The 23,557-nt window shown below is 39.2% G+C and overlaps 1 protein-coding gene and 1 long non-coding RNA gene across 3 annotated transcripts; one reads left to right on the top strand and one right to left on the bottom strand.

Annotated features, from left to right (window-relative positions):
- Positions 1-1,021: 1,021 nt before the first annotated feature.
- SFR1 (SWI5 dependent homologous recombination repair protein 1) lies at positions 1,022-4,678 on the bottom strand. Of its 2 annotated transcripts, XM_058697695.1 has the most exons (4): positions 4,465-4,675; positions 3,743-3,864; positions 2,725-3,135; positions 1,022-1,668 (listed from the first exon to the last, which is right to left on the bottom strand). In XM_058697695.1, the coding sequence occupies exons 2-4, from the start codon at positions 3,836-3,838 to the stop codon at positions 1,477-1,479; spliced, it is 699 nt and encodes a 232-aa protein (XP_058553678.1). In that variant the 5' UTR covers positions 3,839-3,864; positions 4,465-4,675; the 3' UTR covers positions 1,022-1,476. The 2 variants fall into 2 exon arrangements, with proteins under 2 accessions (XP_058553678.1, XP_058553679.1); XM_058697696.1 differs by lacking the exon at positions 3,743-3,864 and having other exon boundaries at positions 4,465-4,678.
- A 1,055-nt stretch (positions 4,679-5,733) lies between these two features.
- LOC131493329 (uncharacterized) lies at positions 5,734-23,126 on the top strand. Its single transcript, XR_009252568.1, has 4 exons — positions 5,734-5,792; positions 16,520-16,588; positions 17,220-17,472; positions 22,157-23,126. It is a non-coding gene; the product is annotated as an uncharacterized LOC131493329 (long non-coding RNA).
- Positions 23,127-23,557: the final 431 nt, after the last annotated feature.

Genomic DNA, 23,557 nt, shown 5'->3' with positions numbered 1-23,557 from the left:
CCCATGAGAGGCCTAGGCCAGTCCTCTTGGGTTCACAGCAACTAATGACAATGGCAGCGTATAGAAGGCAGGAATTTGTGTGGTGAGAGAAGGGTATGTGGCGAGGGGGGTGGACATTAACAATTAGAATGGATGTAAGACCAGGGTCTGAAGGTTTCCTGCTATGCCGAATATTAATAGTTTGTTAGATCATGGGGCAGTACTGGGTCAAAAATGGGTACATTTTGGGACACCTGGGTGGCTCAGTCGATTAAGAATCCAACTTCAGCTCAGGTCATGATCTCACAGTCCATGGCTCAGAGCCTGGAGCCTGCTTAGGATTCTGTGTCTCCCTCTCTATCTGTCCCTCCCCTGCTCATGCTCTGTCTCTCTGTCTCTCTCAAAAATAAATAAACATTAAAAACAATTTAAAAAACATGGGAGTACACTTGGAGAAGGAAGGGCCTCGGGGTATTGGCTATTTACCTACTAGTAGGGAAGTACTTTCTTTCAAGATGTTTTTAACTAAGTAAAGCTGTTTTAGCCCTTAAAAGGACCTAAACGCAGAAATCCAGAAGGCCCTCAGGAAGGACCGGAAGTTAGAACCAACAAGCCACTGATCTACGTAGCTCTCTCTCCATCTATCATCTCTGCCTTTCTTAATTAAGATCACACACTATCCTTAGTATGCTAGCTTTTCTACTTCCAAGTTTACCTACAACAGCTTCAGCCACAAAAAAAGATGGGCTTTCTTTTCCTCAGCCCAATTTCAATTCTCCATCTGGGCCAGCTTGAGTCATATTCTGTGTACAGCCATCACAGGTAACACAGCAGCCAGAAACATGACACTATCAATGTGGGTTTCTGGCTGAGGAGTCATTACAAACTGAGAAAAAGCTAGAAAAGTAGACGAATGTGAAGGACCTTGTAGGTCTTGAAGTGGGGGATAAGGATACGTTGTTTTGCAAGAGACAGACAGCCATTTCACTAAATGACATGAAGAATACAAAAAGCAAATCTGAAGACAGGGACAAATATAATATTTGGATATATGAACAAGTTTAATTACCTGCTATACCATCCAGATAGAAATATGTGACAAATATATGGAAACAAGGTTCATAAACTTAGGACACAGACAGGCATTTTTAGACCATGTTAGGTTTAGACATTCGCCAGACTGAACTATTTTTTAACATTTAAAATAAAACTTTTTTATCCAACAAAACAATGTATTAAAATTGACTTTCAGAAATGCCCAGATTATTTTTTAAACATGATTTAATTTTTTTTAACGTTTCTTTAAATGTCAAGTTATCTTTGGAAAATTTATCCAAAATAAATTGATTAAAATAACCAAAATAAATTGCTCTAAATGGATATTCATCAAGATACCTTTCTCTAAGCCCTTATGTTTCTACCTTCCCTTTAAATTGAATGTATGAAGTATCTTTTAAGTGGGAATTCTCAAAAATATTCTGGAGAAAAAATTATGAATTAAACACCCATAAATTCTTCTTCATTTCTGTTATAGTGTAGCAATTTATCATCTAACCCACAGTGGTCTATCAACTGAGTCAGGCTGAGTTTCTTGTTCTCCTTGCACAGAGCCGACTGCAACTCGTAAAGCAATAGCTGGCTACAGCTTCTCCATTTCCGTATTAACAACTGCAACTGAGACAGGTCATTCTGAAATAGGAAAAAAATAAAATAAATAAAGATATGTCAATAGCTAGATACTTCAACATTTTAACGTACTTTTTTAACATACTTAATGAAAGTTGTTAAATTAGTCGACTGAGTAGGTTTAAGGGGTAATATACTTGGTCAGGATTGGGACTTCTAACTCAAGCAAAAGTAGGATGGTTTTAAGTAGAATGGTTACAATGTCAACTCAGGTTGAGTTCCATTTTGCTTGGTCCAAGCTCTAGACCATCCTTACTTACCCTCAGGGACAAATCAAATCATGAAGTAGGACAAAACTATGTAGAGAAGCAACAATATAGGTTAACAAAACAAAATAAAACCTTTATTACAGCTGTACTTTAAAAAAAATGAAAATATTCAACTTAATATAAATATAAATTAAAACCCAAGTAGTTATATTTAGTAAAACCCTAAAAATTCAAGACAGCAAATAAGACACACTATCCTACCACTTACTCCACATTGTCAGGGAAGGAGGAGGAACTACGTACGTACCTGTGAGTGATCCAGGTAAGTAAAGGTTATCTTCTTCCAAGTGCCCAACTTCTATGGAATTCAACCTATCTGGGCTGAAGTCTAAAATCTAATTTATATTTGTTGTTTTTAGCAAACAAAATACCTGGAGCACTTTAACAATTTGGAAGAACACAAGATTATTACTAAAAATATTTTTTATTGTACTCTGTGGCCCAATTTTAGCTTTTATAATCATTCACTGGCAGCTGTCACTTCTGTTGTCGTTGTACTTGCATCTATCTTTTGGTACTAATACTTCCTACAGGCTGGAAACTAGAGAGAAAAGCTTCTACTATGTATTAAATGAGAGCTGGCAATTTTTAGAGTTGCACCTGGTGTTGAGAGACCTACTCTCCTCTAAATCTATGACTAACATTTGGGTTACAGTTGTGGGAAGCCAGGTTTCTGGATATTTGGCTTACTGCTCATTATGCTAAAATAAACTTATTTTCTCTTTGAAATTACTTATCATTTATCTAAAAATTAAAACAAAAAAAGAAATGGTTCTGAAATTATTCTCACCTTTGATCTATACATTTTAACCAGTTTTAGCCTCCGAAGAAGGTCTTCTTTCTCCTCAATCTGCTTCACCAATTTTGCTCTTTCTTCACTTAATCCTTGTTTGGGAAGATCCTCATTCACAAAGCCACTTTGGAGATCACTTTGTGACTCAGTGTCAAGTGATTGAGATTCACTTGCACTGATATTTTTGAAGGTATTTTTCAAATATGTACTTTCTTCAAATTCATTGTCTGTGTGTTTAAAATTTTCCTGAAATTCCAAACAGTTTTCTTCTGTTGAAGATGCTGGTTTCTTGGAAAAAGTCTGATCATTCCCTTCATTCTCTACTTTAAGACGTTTTACCACACTATCACAGGAATTAAATGAAGATCTTGTTTTCCTTAATCGTTCTCTAAGTGTTGCACTCATAGGCTGGAAAAAAGCACAAAACCTTAATCAAGAGAAACATTCTCGTATAAGTAAATCAACTAGAAATAAATACCTTACAATAGGAGACACCACTAGATGGCTTTATATCTCCATATATCTAAAGTAACCATCACAAAATGTCTTTAATTCCTGCAAGCCCCATTAATTTCATTCTTTTCATTTTAGCAAAGTCAGCACCCTTCTAAAATAGTGTTGAGACACTTATCCCGTTCTTCACAAACATTTGTTCAGCAACTAGCACGTGCCTGACACTAATGAGTGCTTCTTAAGGAAAAGACCTAGATCCTGCCGCCAAAGACCTTCAGAATACTGCAGATTCAAACTTCCTCAATTTGGAATTTGGTAATAACCTGATCTGAAACTAAATGAAAATAATTGATTCAAGATGAAAATCGGGGGGGGGGGGGGGTGGGCAGGGAGTCAAACCCATTAGCTAAGAATAAAAACCTGAAATTGTTTAATAGTTACTAAAATACCTACTTCTTGATCTACACATTATGTAAATTAACAACCTCCAGTAGAATTAAACCCACTACTGGACCAATGCCTAGAAATAATGACTAGCTCCACTCAAAGAAGATACTCATACCTGTTTTCTTGAACTACTTGTACAGGGAGAGGGTGCATTGGCACAGTCCTGGGGAGTGCTAGGTGAAATCACAGCCGAGTAGGATGGGCTTTCCATCTTGAAAATGAAATCTTGGTTTACCTCTAAAAAAAAAAAAAAAAAATCAGAACGTAAATAAAATTAACTCACACCTTTATATACTCAGTTTTTGTAAAAGAACTTATTGTTGTACATATAACAGCCGCAAGTAGGCCAGCAACTATTTCACTTAGTTGTGATTCATTCTTAGGCTTTCTACAGTTTTCCATTTACCTTCCTAAATAACTAAGACTACTAGTTTTTTTCGGGGCAAATTAACAAGCATCTCGTGTAAACACTCTCCATCTTCAAATCTGCCATGTGGGGGCTGGGGAGAACAACCACCTTGGAATTCTTCAAGAATTCTTTAATTTCTTACACCACCTTTACCATGAAAGGAAATATAACTGAAATCTTGACTCGGAAAACATAATCAACCAGGTCACACTACCTTAAACCCTAAAAAACTCTGTGACCAGAAACCATGCCTGAGGAACAGCAACACAAATGCAGATAAATACACGTCTGTGTCAAGTAGCAATTAAACCCTGAAAGGGAGTTGGCCTAAGTTTGTTTCCTCAAACAAAGGCATCAATTTTACTGGGGGCTGGGGACAGGGAGGAGTTTCTTCCTTCCTCCCACCACAGCAGAAAACCCACACTAACCCTGGAAAGATCTCAGGTCAGAGGACGGGTTGAGGAGGGGTTGAGAGGTCCCCTGACCGCGGAAAGGGAGTTCTACTCAACTCCACAACCGCCGCCGAAGCAGACCCGCTCTGAAACATTCGCTGCTGCCGGCACGCTACCTCCCTTCGCCTTCCCCCAGAGGCGAAAATGCGCGCCGCCGCGGCCGCAGCCTGTCCCGTCCCAGGGGCGGGGCCTCACGGGAGGCGGAAGAGACGCGCGATTGGCCAGATTGACCGACGCGTTCAGTTTTGCGCGGTCTAGCGTCCAAGAAGGGTGGGACTGCATGCGTGCGCGCGCGCGGCCACGAGCGCCCGTGAAGGGGTGGTGGCTGAGCTGGGCCTTGCGGAGCTGACAGAGGCGCGTGATTGGCCGGGTCGGAGGACGCTCGCAGCTCTGCTCCGCCCAACGCCAAAGAGCTGTGGCCTTGTGCGCGCGTGGCCGCGAGCCTCCGCAGGCGTCGGGGGCGGGCCCGGCTGAGCTTGGGAAGACTGACGGCTTCCGAGCGGGGCGGGGGGAGGTGGGGGGGCGTGCTTCTTTCCCGGGCGTCCTGTCCCTCCTCTTTCCTGGCCTCGCCTTCTTTTCCAGCTTCCTGGGTTTTTGGTGTGTGAAGTACGTCTGAGCGTCCCCCCGACACCGCCCGCCCATTTTCCTGCTTCTCGATGGTGTCCGCCCTCGCTCACCACAGCAATGGTCCTTCCTCAGACGGGGCGGGAGGAAAAGCCGCAGAGCCGGCTGTGGGTTAAATTCAAGGCTGTAAGCCCTCCTGAGGCAGAGACCACAAAAGAGCAGCCCTGGGTTACGCGGCCGGTTGAGAACCAAACATGTTAGAAATCTCTCCAAGAGGCCCGGCGGATGCAGTTGAGCTAATTTCCAGCCTTTGCTGCCGCCAACGGCGGTTCTGTCATAGGTTTTCTACTGAAAACCTCAATTTTTAAATTCTTTAGTTTGGCTTCCAGTCTGGTCAGATCTGTGAGAATGTAGCCCCTATGGGCTATGCGGGAAGCAGACCAATTACTAAGTAAGTTTGTGTTGGTCCAGAATTCAGATGTTTTGAGGCAGGGATGGCCCTTGCTGAACACTGGGCAGCGCATTCCTCTAAAATAACCCTCAGGGGCGCCTGGGTGGCTGGGGTTGGTTAAGCATCCGGCTTTGGCTCAGTTCCCAGTTCGTGAGTTCGAGCCGCGTGTCCGGCTGTCAGCGTTTCCAATCTCTCAAGATAAATAAAAAATTAAAATAACCTTCCTGCAGGTGCCTGCCTGGCTCAGTGGGAAGAGCGCGGGACTCTCGGGACTCTTGATCTCGGGCTGGTGAGTTTGAGCCCCACGTTGGGCACAAAGGTTACTATTAAAAAATAAAACATTAAAAAAATAACCCTCACTTCCTGGTGGTGGTGTTCTGTTGCTGTGCAACAGCAAAGTTAAATAAATTGGGTGGAGCACTGGGTTTGGGGAAAGACAATTAGTAATTTCTGAGTCACATGGGAGTTGGGAACTTTTAAGCAGCTAGTGTTTTCAACCCTAATGAACGGCCATTGTGAATGTTGACACTGTCTCTCTTTACAAATGTCTAATAATGGCTTACAAGTAGCCAGGACCCCAAGGAACTAACTGAGTCCTAAGCGGTCAAATATAGAACCTGAAGACAATCCAGTGCAGTGATTAAGGATATAAACCTTGGAGGCAAATTGCCTAGGTTCAACTCCTGAGATTGTTTTATATGCTTGGTAAGGTAGTGTCTCTGTGCCTTGGCTTCCTTATCTGTAAAATAGGCACAATAGCACCGCCCTCCTAGGGACTGGAGAAATAAATGAGAATTCATGACAGGGGAAGCACTCACTAGTTGTGATTTTATATATGCAACTGTAGTCACCATTCCCTCATATAAAGGTATGTGTCATAGGGGCGCCTGGGTGGCTCATTCGGTGAAGTGTCAGACTCTCGGTTTCTCACCTGGTTCATGAGTCCAGGCCCCAGATCAGGCTCTTGGCCGACAGCAGAGGGCCTGCTTTTGAGTCTCTCTCTCTCTCTGTCTCTCTCTCTCTCTCTCTCCCTCCCTCCCTCCCTCCGTTGCTCTGTGCCCCTCCCCCACTCATTTTCTCTCGCTCTCACTCTCTTTCAAAATAAATACACTTAAAGGCATGCATCACATAATTCTTTCACCCTTTCACTTATCGCCCCCAAAAGACCAGATTTATTTTATTTTATTTTATTTTTTTAATTTTTTTTTAACGTTTATTTATTTTTGAGACAGAGAGCGACAGAGCATGAACGGGGGAGGGTCAGAGAGAGAGGGAAACACAGAATCTGAAACAGGCTCCCGGCTCTGAGCTGTCAGCACAGAGCCTGACGCGGGGCTTGAACTCACGGACCGCAAGATCATGACCTGAGCCGAAGTCAGACCTTAACCAACTGAGCCACCCAGGCGCCCCAAGGCCAGATTTTTTTTTGAAGATGCTGTCATCTATAAGATCCTACGTAATTTAAGCCAAAAATAGCAGAAAATGTGGTGCCTCCGTATATAATTAATAATACATATTCCACTTCTTCTAAATTTTTCAAAAACTATATAAATTAACCTCAAGGAAGTTACAAAATGAAAGGGAGAACCCGTGATTTTCTGATACAGGTGTTATTCACCTCACCAAGCCACAGGTCTGTCTGTACATTTATTTCTCTCTTTACTCATCCATTGGCATCAGTTACACTGAAAAAAAGCAGAATGATTTGTCCTGACACCAGAAGCACAATGCAGACTCTGCATATTCTTTATACCTTGGGGCATAAGGTTGGGTTGTTTTTATGATTCTCTAAAATCAGCTGCTCCAAAATCCTTTTATCATGACAGCCTAAGCTCAGAGCTGCGTTTTTCCTGGCTGCATAAAGGAAAACAACACCTTGCCTTGCAAATGTTCTGACTTGCTTATTATGTGAGCTGGTATATTAAATGGGATTGCTTTGGCCAGATTTTCAAAGAACTTCAGAATAAGTGCTCAGGAAAACCTGTATTTCAGAAATGCGCATTTGTTGACCTACATCTCTGACTTCCATGTACTGTTAGAACTGAACGATCTTCCCAGGGTTAAGTTTGGTATTTTACTTAACTCTCGTGACATTCCCAAATAGAAACATACCTTCCATTTTCAACTTTGTGTAGAGGGTCTGGAATATAGCCCCTCATAGTTTTCATTATACCTTTACATAAGGCCAGCAAACACTTCTGTGTCTTTAGGAGCCCGAAATCTATTGGCTCCTAAGGGGTTTGTTGTTTGTGACACAGGACATTGTATGTTACTTGAAACTTTTCAGGCTGGGAAAAATACAGCCCTAGAGAGCCAGAAGGCAAGGACTCCTGCCTGACTCTGCCATAGAGAATAATTTGAACAATAGAATTCAATGATAATAGTAATTAATACTAACCTAAGGCAGTATGTTTCTCTGTGTGTTTTTAAATTTCTCCAATACCGAAGGCTACTGTTAGCTACTTTGTTATTCACCAGGGAGTGGTAAAATGCTCCTTCCAGTTCTTGTCTGTGATTATTGTCAGTGGGATGATGACATAAGCCTAAAAATCTTTATGAGGGCTTTTTATTCATTTTTTAATAGCAAGAAAAAAATAGTCTCCTTTTCTCCATATAAACACACACGCACACACACGTACACACACATACACACACATGTTTAAGCCACAATTTAAAATTTCATTTTCTGGATTTATTTTTTAAATTCTTGGCTGTAGCATTATTTTAAAAATCTTAACAGGGTGACCTAAATTCCATTCCACTGACTTTTGTGTATTAACACAATTTTTTATATCATGCAGATATAGCTAGTGTCCATAGATATTTTTTTAACAATGAAAAATATACATTTTTAAAACCAGGATTAAAATCCATTTGGGTGAGGTATTGTGTAAAATCCACACGATTAAATTGATTTATATTGTGCATTAGGGCAGGTTAAACAAAATTTAATATACATTTGTAACACTCAGATAAAGTCTACTAAATTCTCTTAACTAGCTTTCAGTATTTCTTCTGACATTTGTATATAAGTAGAAAATCTTCAAAAACTCTCCTGCATGTTTCTCTTGCCATGAATTTGATTCTCATAGATTTATCCATGGTAAAGATGTGTTTTAGTGCTCTGTTATCTTACAAATTTCCCTTTGCGTAACTGACAAACTATTTCTATTTCTTTTTTCTATTACTGAAAGATCTCATATGGAATTCTATAATGTGTAATTGATGGACTTTAAAAAAAAAAATTTTAACGTTCATTTATTTTGAGAGAGAGATAGAGTGTGATCAGGGGAGGGGCAGAGAGAGAGGGAGACAGAATCTGAAGGAGGTTCCAGGCTCTGAGCTGTCAGCACAGAGCCCAACGTGGGGCTCAAACTCACGAACCATGAGATCATGACCTGAGCCGAAGTTGCGTGCTTAACCAACTGAGCCACCCAGGTGCCCCAAACCGATTTTTTTTTCACCCTCAAGATGAAAGAGCCCTTGACTTAGCTAGCTATTAGGCATGCCTGAGAGGTTGCCTTACTGAGTAGGATGGCTACTTAGAGCAGGAAAATATGGGGAGGGTCAATACCATTAGTGTGATAAAAACTTGTCCACTGCAAGACTAGAAAACTCATCTGGTAACTAAGATTGAGGGTAGGATACTGAACAAGAACCTTACAGAGCTCCTTTCACCTGAAGTTCCTGTCTTATTTTATTAGATCTGGCATTTTGTCAAGTTCGTTAGAGACTAAAGAAGCAAAAGTGTCTGTGATTCACTGTTGTTACTGGGGTGTGTTCTCTTGGAGAAGAATAGAGTGATTCAGGTTAGATTAATAATGGTGAGGAAGGGGGTAGATAGTGTGTGGGTGGGAGGGTCGTGGCAGAGGAGTTAGGACTGTGGAAAGGTAATGGTAATAAAAGTATAGCTAAAGGCCACATTTTTTCTCAGATCCTTTATTAACTCAAATGTTACTGCTGCATTCATCTCGAGGAAAAAAGGCATTAGATGTCAGCAAATCCTTAAGCAACAGAACATGTCTTATAATCATCCGTAAGTACCTGAAGTTTGAGAGATAACAACTCCCAAGATAATTTCACAGTATTGAAATCTGTTTGAAGTGCTGGCAAAAAAGTCAATGCATTTTGCTATCCTTGCTTCTCGTTACTGTTTCAGTCTTTTTATATTAAAAGCCTTTATATTAAAAGCTTTCTTCTTGATGATATTTTTTAGATGGAGAAGCAAGACTGTGTAATTGTACCAGGAAAATAAGGAGTTAAGAGATCATTCTACCATGTTCTAGGATGCTATTGATTTTTTTTTTTCATCTGCTCTTCTAACCCCTTGGCAAACTTTGATGATAGATATAGTAGTAGAGAAAATCTGTGAGTCAGCCTACAACCAGAAATGTTCTGGTCCAATTCATGATCTGAAAGCTAGTTTGAAACCTCATCCCTTTCCCACCATTCCCAAAGGCGACATAAAATGCCTTAGATTTTCATCATGGGCCTTATGAGCAGTACCAAACTCATTGAACGCAGAGCACCTGGCACAGAGGTCTAAATCCCCAGGGAGGATCCACTGGAAAGACAGTATCAAAGATGGGGGAGGTGGCTTGAGCAAAGGCAACTCTTCCTTGATTCTCTCTCTTCCACCTCCAAGACATCCTCATGCCCATGTCCCCCACGCCATACCTAACTTGTCAGTGACCTCAGCATTACCCAGATCTCCACTCTGTCACACCTCTGTGGCCACCAAAAAATAATGCGTGAAACTTGATGATGATGCTGGTGACCCTCACCTGGCAAATGGTACCACCATTTTTTAATAATGAAAATACGTGTTTCCCATGAATAGGATCTTGGAAAAGAAGCATCAAATATAGCTACATTAATCCTGACCTGATCCTCCAAGACTCCACCCATCTATTTAAACTTCATTAACCCAAAATTAAGACAATAGTTTTCCTTCAACAATGAGCACCTTTAACTCAAACTCTTGCCAAACCTCCCACCTCCCCAAGTTTTCCCCTTATGTGCCACTCTAGTTACTACTATCACAGCTTTCAAGTACCTACATCATCTCAGTTATTTTTCCCTTTTCAATGTAAGTGACTGGCTCTGAGTCAAATTATCCTTTTCTTAGAGCCATTTACAAACTTTTATCTTTTTTTTTCTTTAATCAAGAGAATGTTACTCAACTGTTTTCCAGTAGTCATAGTACATGGAAATGATGGCTTAGTTTGCACTGTTTACCCTTTTCCTTACACTGTGTTATAACTTGTGAATCTATGCCTTTCTGTGAGTGCTGGATATTGAAAACTCAACCTCTATGTTACCAAAGGTCTACTGTGAGTAGAATTCATACCAAATACACAGATAACACTGACCAGCAGACACGGTCTTCTTAGACTTTTGAAAGCCTGTCATTTGGCAGATAGCATATCATGATACCAAAGAACACAGGTTTGGGTTTTGGAAAGCAGGCAACTAATCACGTCCACATTTGTTAAGCAAATTCCTATGAGACTATGAATTATAAGCTGCCCGTAGGATTTTTAAAAACAAAAAAGCGTTACTATAGGTTGCCATTTTCTGAAATGCTTTCCTAGCGTAACTCTGGGCCGTTGAAATAGGGCATTTTAAACCTGCACATACAAGTTTAAGATTTTTGTAAAACTGCCAAATCTTTAATATAACAATAATTAACATAAAGCTTGTGCAATTAAGCTGCCCCAAAAGGAATGAGTTTGAATCTTTGGCAAGATGTTCCTCTTTTTTAAAAAGCAGCTTTACCAGTACATATTATCTTCACTCAGAGCTGTTTCCCTTAGTTTTGTAGGTATGTGAAGCTGACTTTGTTTCATGCCAATAAGTGTCTATAGGGATAACAGTTTATTTTCAGTCACTATTTTTCGGAATGAATCAATCCTAACCAAACCAATTTTATCCCCCAATATAATCTGCTATGAATATTTTCATTTTTATAGTTTGAAAGAATCAGACTTGCTGATCCCCTTAACCTAAAGAGAATTCTTCTGTGCTGAAAATGTGATTAAGCTCCCAAAAGAAACTCTATGAAGAGCATTCATTTTAGAAAAAGAAATCCACAGATATCAAACAGTAGATGTGGTAGGCCAGTACCTGAAGTGACTTGATTTTAAGGAGTGAAAATAGCATATTATTACAGATTTGAAAGACTACATCTTAGGATTATGGGAAGTAATGGGAGTACAAATCTTCCTCTACTTATAACGGAGTTATATTCTGATAAACTCATTGTAAAGTGAAAATATCGTTAAGTTGAAAATACATTTAATACACCTAACCTACTGAACATGCTAGCAGCCTAGCCTATTTTAAATGTGCCAAAACACTTACATTAGCTTACAGTTGGGCAAGATCATCTATTTCATAAGTATTGGATATCTTGTCTAATGTATTGAATACTGTACTGAATGAAAGGGAAAAACAGAATGGTTGTATGGGTACAGAATGGTCTTAAGTGTGTGGGTTGTTTCCCCTCGTGATCACATGGCTGACCGGGAGCTGTGGCTGCCTGCTGCTGCTTAGCATCAGGAGAGAGTAGGGATCACAATTCAAAATTCAAAGTACAGTTTCTATTGAATGCATATTACTTTTGCACCATCATAAAGTTGAGAAATCTTAAGTTGAACCATCCTAAGTCTGTACTTACAAAGCTAAAACTGAACATTTGCATACTAATTACAGCTCTGAAGGCAAACCTTATAAACCCATCAATAACTGCTCAAGCTAAGATTATAGGAAGCTTTCCCCAGTCACTATGTTCATAACTGAACTCGTGCTCAAGAGTTCAAAATTCAGTGCCAGGAATTCTGTAGGAGAAGAAAGAATGAGAGGGGAAAGGAGGAAGGGAGACATCTTTACTATATGTTTCTTGCTTTTAAGGAGAACAAAACCTGTGTTTTAAAACACTATTTTTTATAACATTACTGATTACTAGGCTTATGTATGCCATACTACAAGTTATTTTGCAGATTTAACCTGGGTTTTGAGGTCCACATAGCTCAAACACCACGAAAACTGGGCACACTAGTGAGGCTATATTCTGAGAAAATCATGATTTCTTCCTTAATGAGAAATGCGTACCTCACGTTCTTTAAGACCTTTGATACAATTGAATAAAAAGGATTATAGAAGTTCAAGACTCCATGATTAATGAAGATGTAAACATGCGTTATAGATATACCTACACTTTCTTACGATGGGTGCAATATCATAATAACAGGTTAGACCTGAGTATATCTTATAAATTAGATAAGCTGCATTTTATAGAAGGTAAAATTTTAACTGAATAAGGCTGTAAAGCCACAGACCTAACTTCATTTGTCTTTAGCATGCCAAACCTTCTCTTTGTTGAATTTTGTTGTTGTGTGCAGTGAATTGGGGATGAGATGGGCTGTGGTCACAAATTGGGAAGGTGAGGTTTCTTCAACATGGCATAATCATGGGTTGCCAGTTCAAATTGGAGAAAATGGGAAAGTCATTTGGGATTTTTGTGTGAATACAAGTTTCGGTAAGTACAATGATACACATTGACATTTACAATGGTTTTTCTCAGATTCATTCATCCTGCTGGAAATATGACGCAGCAGGAGATTCCATACAAATGGAATCAGAGCAGCAGAGTTCTTTACGGACCCTGCTACTAACAACGTACTATGTGACTTTGGCAGATTCAGTGAAATCTTAGGGTTTCAGTTTTCTCATCTATGAATTGTAGAGAGAAGAGTGATCTTTTCTAGCTCTGAGTTTTTCTAATTACAGTTTGGGCACATTTTGGTTCGCCTGAGATTACCAGTTTCGACCATTACTTAGTTCATAGACAGTTAAAGTTACATGTAAAATTCCCTGTAGAAACAACCATTAATATGGCACTATGGAAGATGTGCTAGGTGCTAAAGATAGAAAAGTAAATACATTTTTTTTAGGAGTTAACAAAGAAAATTGGACATATCAGTATTTATCACATAGATTCAATCAGTATGAGCCCTGGGAAAATTTGTTACATGGAGGATTTTTTTTCTTCAATGACCTTTCCTTCCTCTCAGCAGCCTTCCCATGTCATTAAAATCCCAGTCTCCCAAGCCCTGCACTTCAGGCTAGCTCCCACTACCTGCCACTTGCCACCATAGGACACACTCCTGGTTACTCTGCTTTTACTGTCATCTTCTGGAATTCATGCCCTTACTTTTATTAACGTTTGATGCTTACCAGAGGTGCTCAATAAATATGTTTTGAGTGGATAAACTTAATGATAAATGATTAATCAGTAGCTCAAAAGGTGAAAATCCCAAACAAAGTAAAAAAAGAGAGTTATAGTGTGGCAATCGAACAGAGTAAGGGATGGGGATGGGAGAATATTAACAGCAGGCAGAATTGTCACTGTGCCCTTTAAATTACTGATGGGGGCTGGTTACCAGAAAGACCAAGCCATGATTAGAAGCTTGGAATTCTCAGGCACCTCCCTCTCCCCCAGCGACTTCTCTTGAGGGGAGAGGGGCTAAAAGCTGAGTTAATAATTGATCATGTCTATGTGAGGAAGCCTCCATAAAATCCCAACAGTATTGGGTTCGAAGAGTTTCCATGTTGGTGAACACATCCACGTACCAGGAGGGTGACATATCCCAGTTCTACAGGGACAGAAGCTCCTGTGCTCAGGACCCTCCCAGACCTCACCCAATGCATCTCTTAGTCTGGCTGTTCATCTGCATCCCTTATCATGTCCTTTAATAAACTGGTAAACACAAGTAAGTGTTTCCCTGAGTTCTGAGAGCTGCTGTAGCAAATAATTGAATCCAAGGGGTAGGAGGTCACAGGAACCTCTACTTTGTAGCCAAGTTGGACAGAAGTTTGGGTAACCTGGGAACCTACAACTTATGACTGGCATCTGTAGTAGGAAACAGTCTCATGAAATTGAGCCTTTCACTTGTGAGATCTGATGCTATTTCCAGGCAGATAGTGTCAGAATTGAGTTAAATTGTAGGACCCAGCTGGTGACACAGAGAATTGCTTAGTGTGGGAAACAAAACCTTGCATTTGGTGACCAGAGGTGTCAGAAGTGTTGCAAGCACAGTAAAGGAGACGCACAGGAGGCAAGATTGCATTTTTTTAACATCCATATTATCCAGCAATTCCACTTCTTGGTATATACCCCAAAGAATTGAAAGCAGAGACTCAAACAGATATTTATATACCAGCATATTTATATACCAACATTACTCATTACAACCAAAAGGTGGAAACAACCCAAACATCTATCAGCAGATGAATGGATAAGCAAAATGTGGTTTCCACATACAAATGGAATACTATCCAACCTTAAAATACAATGCTAAAGAAATAAGCCAGGCAAAATTGGTCACAACTTCCCAGCTTCGTCCTCAACCACTTTGCAGCACACACCCTGCACACAGGCCTTCTCTAATCATGTACTTGCAGTTGCCAAAACAGACCAGACTCCTCATCATCTTGCTTGGTCTTTCTGCCTGGAAGACACAGGCACAACATGTGCATGTGCATCCGTACAAATACACTTTGAGCAGCCTAATTCCTCCTCCCACCTCAAGACTAGGATCAAGGGTCAAAATCCCCAGCCTCTTTCACTTCCTTCCCAGTGGCCCATGTTCTTTTATTCCCCTCCATGTTCTTTTATTCCCCTCCCCATCCTCACCTTCTAGCTGGTTAATTGCCCTTCCTTTTTCACGGCACCCTGTAGCCGTGAAATAATACATATTTTTACCATTAGTTATTTGAGGGCAGGAACTGCATCTTTGATCTCTGTATCCCCGGCACCTGCATAAGACTGAGCAGATATTTGGGGTTCAATTGGGAGATAAAGTGCTAAGGGCACAGGGAAAGTGCTAAGGGAATTCTGAGAAGGTTGAGTCAAGGAAGGCTTCATAGGGGGAAAAATGGTATTCGAGCTATATTTCATCTTCTTTACAAAAATCCTTAAAGAATCTTCCTTCTTGCTTTTCAGTCAACATTTTTTTTTTACAACTAATTCTATAAAATACATTCTATAAGTATATAAACCTGATTACAGTGTACAGATAACACCTTGAGTAATAGAGTGATAGATTTATGATTGAGAAAATTTTTTGTTCTGTTTTGTTGTTTTTTGACATGGGAGGAGGAGAGGGAGAGAGTGAGAAAGAATCTTAAGCAGGCTCCACGCCCAGTACAGAGCCTGATTCCGGGATCTATCTCAGGACCATAAGATCATGACTGGAGCCAAAATCAAGAGTTGGATGCTAAACCAACTAAGGCATCCTAGCGCCCCCAACTGAGTAGTTTTTAAACACCTTATTGACAGACTTACAAAAATGGGTTATTATTTTCCACTCGTTGCTGTATATTGGGTTATAAAAAACTAATCACAGTGTAGCAGTTAAAAGAATAGACAGTGGGGGTGCTGAGTGGCTTATTCAGTTAAGCATCCACTTTTGGTTCAAGTCACATCTCCCAGTTTGTGAGTTACAGCCCTGCTTTGGGTGCGCTCGAGCCCCATTTCCGGTGAGTGCGAGCCCCCTGTGAGGTAAGCCCCACTTCTCTCTCTCTTTCTCTCTCTGCCCCTCACTCACTTGTGCCCTCTCTTTCTCACACACACACACAAAAAAAAAAAAAGAAGAGGAAGAGGAGGGAGAGGAAGGAGAGGGAGAGGAAGGAGGAGGAAGAGGAGGAGAGGAGGAGACATTGGAGTCAGATATACCTGGATTTAAATCTCAACTCTGCCCTTATAAACTGATAGCAATGATTATCTCACCAAAAGTGTTTCTTTATATATCGAATGGGGTAATAATATCTACTCTATTAAATATGATGATACAGGTAAAGTTTAATATGGAACTTGCCAGATAGTAACTCTACATAATGGTGGTGAAGGTGGTGGCGCTGGTGGTGATTACCTTAAAGCTGAGGATGGAGAAAAGTGGCAGGGAGGTACAAGATTGCTGCTTGATCATAGAACTTTTCTCATCTCTCATTTAGACAAGTTTTCTCAGATTGTTCTCCAGTAAAACAGTGGTGTCCTATGAGCTGGTTCAAGGTGTTTTACAAGTAAGATCAAAATTAGGGTGGTCTTTTCTAAATTTGCAGAAAAAAAATAAAATAAGAAATAGGACGTTTCCAATTATAATTTTTTTCTGTATACACTTCTTAAAACTTTTGTGTCTGCTAATGGATAACAGATAACAAATGAATAGGTAGCAAATGAATATTAAGAAGAAACATCAGTAAACTGATTTAAGTTTATTCAACATTCACCAAATACTTGTTTTATAAAAGGTTTTTTTGTTTTTTTTGCGGGGTGGTGGGGGGAAAGACTTTGGTCGTTTGTTAGTATTATAGCTCTTAGTTCGTATGACAAAATGAAATATGGCTTTATTTCATTCTGTTCCACAAAGAGCACCATGTCATCCGCATGCTTGAACACTTACAGAAGCACGTGGTCTGCTATTACCAGCATCCCATTGTCTGAAGCGTTAGTGTCCTGGGTTTTAAGGCACCCTTAAGACTTTACTGAAATATCCTTGGAGAACCTCACTGTTCATCTCCTAACCCCCTCTTATATTAGAGGAACACTGCCTTACAAATACAGAATTTTTAAAAAGCTGAAATCTTGGTTGCTGCATATTTCTGTTACTTGTGGCACATGCTATGAATGGATCAGTACTTCTGTATCTCCTAGAGTCACTCTATACGAAGATGCCCTAAAGAGTGAGTGAGAAGAAATGGGAAACAGAGGAAACATGTCCTGCTTTATCCCATGCTGTATGCTAGTCATCCCCAAGAAGAGAGAACCATGCTGTTCAGAGCTAATGATTGAACAAGGTAGCTGCTCAAACTTTGGGAAACACGAATGACTACATCTTGACTCATCTTTCCTGTCAGAAATCCTGAGGCTCAGAGTAACTTATCGATTGTTTGTTTTTGATAAGTAGGTAAGTCTAGCACATTTCTGCGTGTTGACTGGCATGACCAGTTTCTGAGGACTTGAGGAACCCAATCTGCTATATAGCTTTGGGCAGTCCTCATCATATGGTGTGGCTCAGTGTTACTTTATGTTTACTCTGTTAAGTCTCCCATGTTAATTCAGAGGCATGGAAGAAAAGAGTTTGGAAATTTCATTATCTAGACCTAAGTAGAATGGTGTAAAGAACATGGCAAGAACTCTGAGACCCAAGTCTGTGCTTCTCCGGATACTTCAAACTGCTGAAGGCCTGGATGAACACTTATGTTTGAGTCAATTTCACTTTTGCAAGTAATGCTTCACATTTAAGGACCATCACCATAAAAAATTTCATTATTTATATTTTTATTAATTGCTTATCTCAAGTGCCGACTTTATTGCTGTGAAGTGAATCTAAAAACCCTAATAAAAATTGGGAATAGTGATCTCTCTTCCTAAGGCTTCTGTATCCAGACCACAGTTGGATATATAGGAAAAGTTTAATGGTTGGCCTTTAGCCAACTAAATTTCTCAGTAATTTTAGAACCCTCTTGGAAGAATTTCCTGGAAAACTCTTATTGTAGGTATCTGAGCCATGATATTGCTAAATAGGCCACAAACATAGCCTTTAGTCCACAAAATCACAATATACTCTATCAACTTTGAGCTTAAGGAATTAGAATCTTACTATGTTTTTATTCCTATACAAAGAAATCAAATGAGGAAGGGTATAAGAAGAACAACCAAAATGGGTTTACTACAGGAGTACAGTGCTGTTTTAGCACTTGATAATCAACACAGTTCACCATATTGGCCCTCCCAAAAAATTATAGGCCCATCTAAATAGAGGGTTGGAGTGCCTGGGTGGCTCAGTTGGTTAAGCTTCCAACTCTTGATTTTGGCTCAGGCCATGATCTCACAGTTGTGGGATCAAACCCTGTGCACTGGGTGTGGAGCCTGTGTAAGACCCTGTCTCTACCTTTCTTTCTGCCCCTCCCCTGCTCACGCACGCTATCTCTCTCTCTCTCTCTCTCTCTCTCTCTCTCTCTCTCTCACACACACACACACACACACACACACACACACACACACAAAGTAGATGGTTAATAAAAAGCATTTGATAAAGTTCAACATTAATTCAGGCTAAATAAAAGCAAATGTTTAACAACTTATTTAGTAAAGTATTTAATTTAAAAACTATGATAAATATAATGGTGAAATGTTGAAAACTTTTCCTTTAAAATTGAGAATAGCAAGGATGCTCACTCGTATCACTTACATTCATTGTACTGAATGATAATGTAATTCTTATTACAAAGTATAAGGCAAAAAAAATATAGGACTGGAAAGGAAAAAACCAAACTCACTATTTGCAGATGATATGATTAACTATACAGAAAACCCAAAAGAATCTACAAATAAATTATTCTAAATAATATGAGAATATAGTGAGATGAAATACTACACTTAAAGTAGTAAAAAAATCTATTCAACTTTTAATAGAAAATGAAATTTTAAAAAAACTTTTTCTAATAGCATCAAAAACATTAATACATATGAAAGACATAAAACCTCTACACAAAGGGGCTCCTGGGTGGCTCAGTCAGTTAACTGTCTGACTTCGGCTCAGGTCATGATCCCACAGTTCATGGGGTTAAGCCCCACGTCAGGCTCTGTGCTGACAGCTCAGAGCCTGGACCCTGCTTTGGATTCTGTGTCTCCCTCTCGCTCTGCTCCTCCCCCACTCATGCTCTGTCTCTGTCTCTCTCTCAAAAGTAAATAAACATTAAAAAAAAAAAACCTCTACACAAAAAACTATAAAATGTATAGAGTATAAAATTAAGGGACATATAAACTCTGTTTATAAAACATATAAGCATATAAACTGTAAACGTTAAAACATATCAACTGTATGTTTATAAAGCACATAACCTATAAAATACATACAACTATACCACATTATTGTAAGAAATCATAGACCTAAATAAATGGAGGCATAGACAAGGCTCCTGAATTGGAAGATTACATTTTAAAGATGTTGATTTCCCTCAAATTGGTATATGGATTGTGTGCAATTTCAGTTTTTAAAAATTCTAGTTTGTATGAACATTTAAAAATGTTTGTATATATGTGTGTGTTTGGCAGGCTGATTCTGAAATTTAAATGAAAATGTAAAGGCCCAAGAACAGCCAAGAAGCATTGAAAAAAGAAAAAGAAGAATGACTTGTTCTCCTAGATATCTTGATTTATAGGCAGTGTCGAATTGGAGCAAGGAGAGATGAATAACAGGGAAATAGATTCCAAAAAAATATGGATGTAGAAGAGACTTGATCTATGATAAAGACAGCACTAAAGAGAAATGGTAGAAACAATAATCTTTTTAAGTAAAGAGTACTAGGTCAACTGGATAGCCATGTGGGAAAAAACTAAATTTGACCCCTAACTCAAACCATTCACAAAAATCAGTTCCAAATGTGAAAGGTTCAAAAATAACAATTTAGGAGACTTACAAGAGAGGATATCTTTATGACCTTGGGAAATAGAAAGGTTTCTTAGATAAGAGATCAAACACACTGATCATTAAGGAAAAAATTAAGTGTTCAGTTTATAAAAAAAAAGTTTAAGACTGAAACAGATGCCACATATTGGGAGAAGTTATTTCCAAAATCTATAACTGATAATATCAAGGAAATTAATAAGAAAAAGACAAACAATCCCCATTTAGAAACACCCACCTGGGTGGCTCAGTCAGTTAAGCATCTGACTTGATTTCAGCTCAAAGCTGTGGGATCAAACCCCCATGTCTGACTCTGTCCTGAGTGTGCAACCTGCTTAAGATTCTCTCCCTCTCTCTCTTCCTCTGTCTCTCCCCCAACTTGTGCACACATGTGCATACGTGCACGCATGATGTGCACACGTGCGCTCCCTCTCTCTCCCAAAAAATAAATAAAATAATTAAATAAAAACAGCCATGAAACTTGAACAGGCTCTTCACCAAAGGGTATATCCAAATGGCCAATAAATACACAAAAAGGTAGGAAACCTCATTAGTAATCAGGGAAATTAAAAATAAAGCCACAATAAGATACTACTGTAGACCCACCAAAATAGCAAAACTGAAAAAGCCTGACAATAGCAAGTGTTTGTGTGGATCTAGAACAACTGAAGCTCTTACACACTGCTAGTGGGAGTGTAAACTCCTGGGGAATATCTGGAATTAGGTACTAAAGTTAAAAGTGAATATACCCTATCACCCAGTAAACACGTTCCTAGGTATAGATCCAGCAGGAATTTTGTGCACATGTTCACCAAAAGCATGTATAAGAATATCTGTAGCAGCATTTTTCAGGATAGTCAAAGTCAGTATATAAATAACATGTAATATATTCATACAACAGAAAGCTGCACAGCAATAAAAATGAATTACACATGACAATGTGGATGGATCTCATAAACATAGTGTTGAGCAAAAGAAATTATACACAAAAGATACATATCAAATAATTCCATTTTAATTTCAAAAATAGACAAAATTAATTTGTGGTACTACAAGTTCCTGAAAAGTACACTTGCTGAGGGCTGGCAATGAATGTTCTATTTGTTGCCCTAGATGGTGTATATTCACTTTGTGATTGTTCATTAAGCTTCTATATTTATAATTTGTGTACCTTTCTGTATGCGTGTTATTTTTTTAAAGCCATGAAAACAAAAGACAAGCAGCCCATGAATCAATTGCTTTCACTTCATGTTCCAAGATTTACTTCTTTCTTGAATTCAGAAGTTTTAAGGTAGCAACAGGCATTTCTACATAGAAGCTACATTATACATACTTATTGAATTAAAAAATTATTTACTAATACTTTCTTTTTTAAAACACTTTTCGGTTTACAGAAAGTACGGAGTTCCCATACATGTCCTCACCTTCTCTCCTGACCAACCACAGTTTTTCTACTATTAACATCTTACATCATTAGTGTGATATCTTTGTTATAATTGTGAGCCAATATTGATACATTATCATTAACTAAAATCCATACTTTACAGGGGCGCCTGGGTGGCTCAGTCGGTTAAGCGTCCGACTTCAGCTCAGGTCACGATCTCGCGGTCCGTGAGTTCGAGCCCCGCGTCGGGCTCTGGGCTGATGGCTCAGAGCCTGGAGCCTGCTTCCGATTCTGTGTCTCCCTTTCTCTCTGCCCCTCCCCCGTTCATGCTGTGTCTCTCTCTGTCTCAAAAATAAATAAACGTTAAAAAAAAAAAAAAAAAATTTTAAAATCCATACTTTACATTAGGGCTCATTCTTTGTGATGTGCATTATATGGGTTTGGACGAATATGTAAAGACATGTATCCACCAATACAGTAGAATTTAGTTTACATTGGTATTTGGTTTAATTAGCTTGATACAGTTTCTATAATGATTATTCTTTCCCATTGCTGATTGATTTTTGTCTTCTTTATAACTATAGCTATTTCCCACGGAGGATGTAAGTTTCTTTTTATGTCATTAGCCATGGGTTTAAGTTAAGTAACATCAAGTTAAGTATTTATGGCCAAGTACTGGGCAAAAGAAGTTGCTTCCTAGGCCTGAAATTTCAGAGATAGCCTACCTTGCATTTGTCTTTGGCAGTTAGAAGATATGTCAATATTCCAGTGAAATATTCTATTATAATGTTTCAGGGAGGACTTTCTTGGGCCAACCACCTTCAGCCCCCACACTGAAGATCTCTGAGTCATGCTGTGAATCATCACAAGACTCAAGACAGGATGTGCAAGTTCTTACTCCTGGCACAGTCATCTCAAAAGGCTTGGTATACCTTAATATGTGAATATCGACCATATTCAGCCTGAAGACGGTCTGGACAGCAGATTTTTCCTCCACTCCTCCCCCCATTCCTCAGGGAAGCACCTCAGAAATGACTAACATCATGACAGGAAAGGTAGATAACTGTTCTCACCTGCCTTAGCTTACAAAGAAGCACGTAGTAGTGGTTTCTTATAAGTACTCAGGACTAACGGAGAAAATCTAATGACTGTACTTTGGTCATAGAGTGAACTTTGTTGGATGTGTAATCATGAGCACTGGATTAGAGATAAACCCACTTTTTAGTCGTTGAAAAGAACAACATACTGGGAGCGTTGGTTATATATTAGAATAAGAGAAAGCAGATATATTTGGATATGTTCAAAAAGACCAACATGTCATATTAACACAATTCATAAATAGAACTAATGAAATCCAAAGTCAAGAATAACATCAGAGGCAGCTCAAAATTGTCATGAGGCAAGATGAGCTTACCAACATTTAAACAAGGTTATATAAAAAATAAGACCATTGTTTTTTTCCTCCCTTTTTTATTGTTTCAAGTTTTTATTTAAATTACAGCATACAACATAATATGTTGGTTAACATACAGCATAATATTAGTTTCAGGAGTAGGATGTAGTGATTCATCACTACATACAATATCCAGTGCTCATCACAAGTGCCCTCCTTAATACCCATCACCCATTTGACCCAACTGCCCCCCACCTTCCCTCCAGCAACCCTCAGTTTGTTCGCTATAGTTAAGAGTCTCTTTTATGGTTTGCTTCTCCCCACCAACCATGTTCATCTGTTTTGTTTCTTAAATTCCACATATGAGCGAAATCATATAGTTTTTGTCTTTCTCCTACTGACTTCACTTAGCATAATACCCTCTAGGTTCATCCACATTGTTGCAAATGGCAAGATTTCATTCTTTTTCATGGCTAAGTAATATTCCAGTGTGTGTGTGTGTGTGTGTGTGTGTGTGTGTGTACACAAATACCCATTGTTAAACATTTTAACATCTATTTGTATGCTACAAACATGATGATGATTGCTTATTCAATAAAACAGTGCCTTTAACAGCTATATACAACAAAGCAGTGTTACCTGAGTTTGAGTTACTGTGAAGCAAGAAGTGAACTCTTCATTCATTAGTTCAGATTTTCTCCTATATCACACTCTTGTGCATGGAGGTCACAGGAGCTCTCAAGTATCCTCAATTATTTTTTCTTCCTCTATCCCCCATCTTTGTTGTTGTTTAGAGATTACCA

Source organism: Neofelis nebulosa, chromosome 13 (genome assembly GCF_028018385.1).
Source record: "Neofelis nebulosa isolate mNeoNeb1 chromosome 13, mNeoNeb1.pri, whole genome shotgun sequence".
Taxonomy (NCBI): Eukaryota; Metazoa; Chordata; class Mammalia; order Carnivora; family Felidae; genus Neofelis; species Neofelis nebulosa.
Note: the sequence above shows the minus strand (reverse complement) of the source record. Positions and strands in the feature narration are given on the sequence as shown.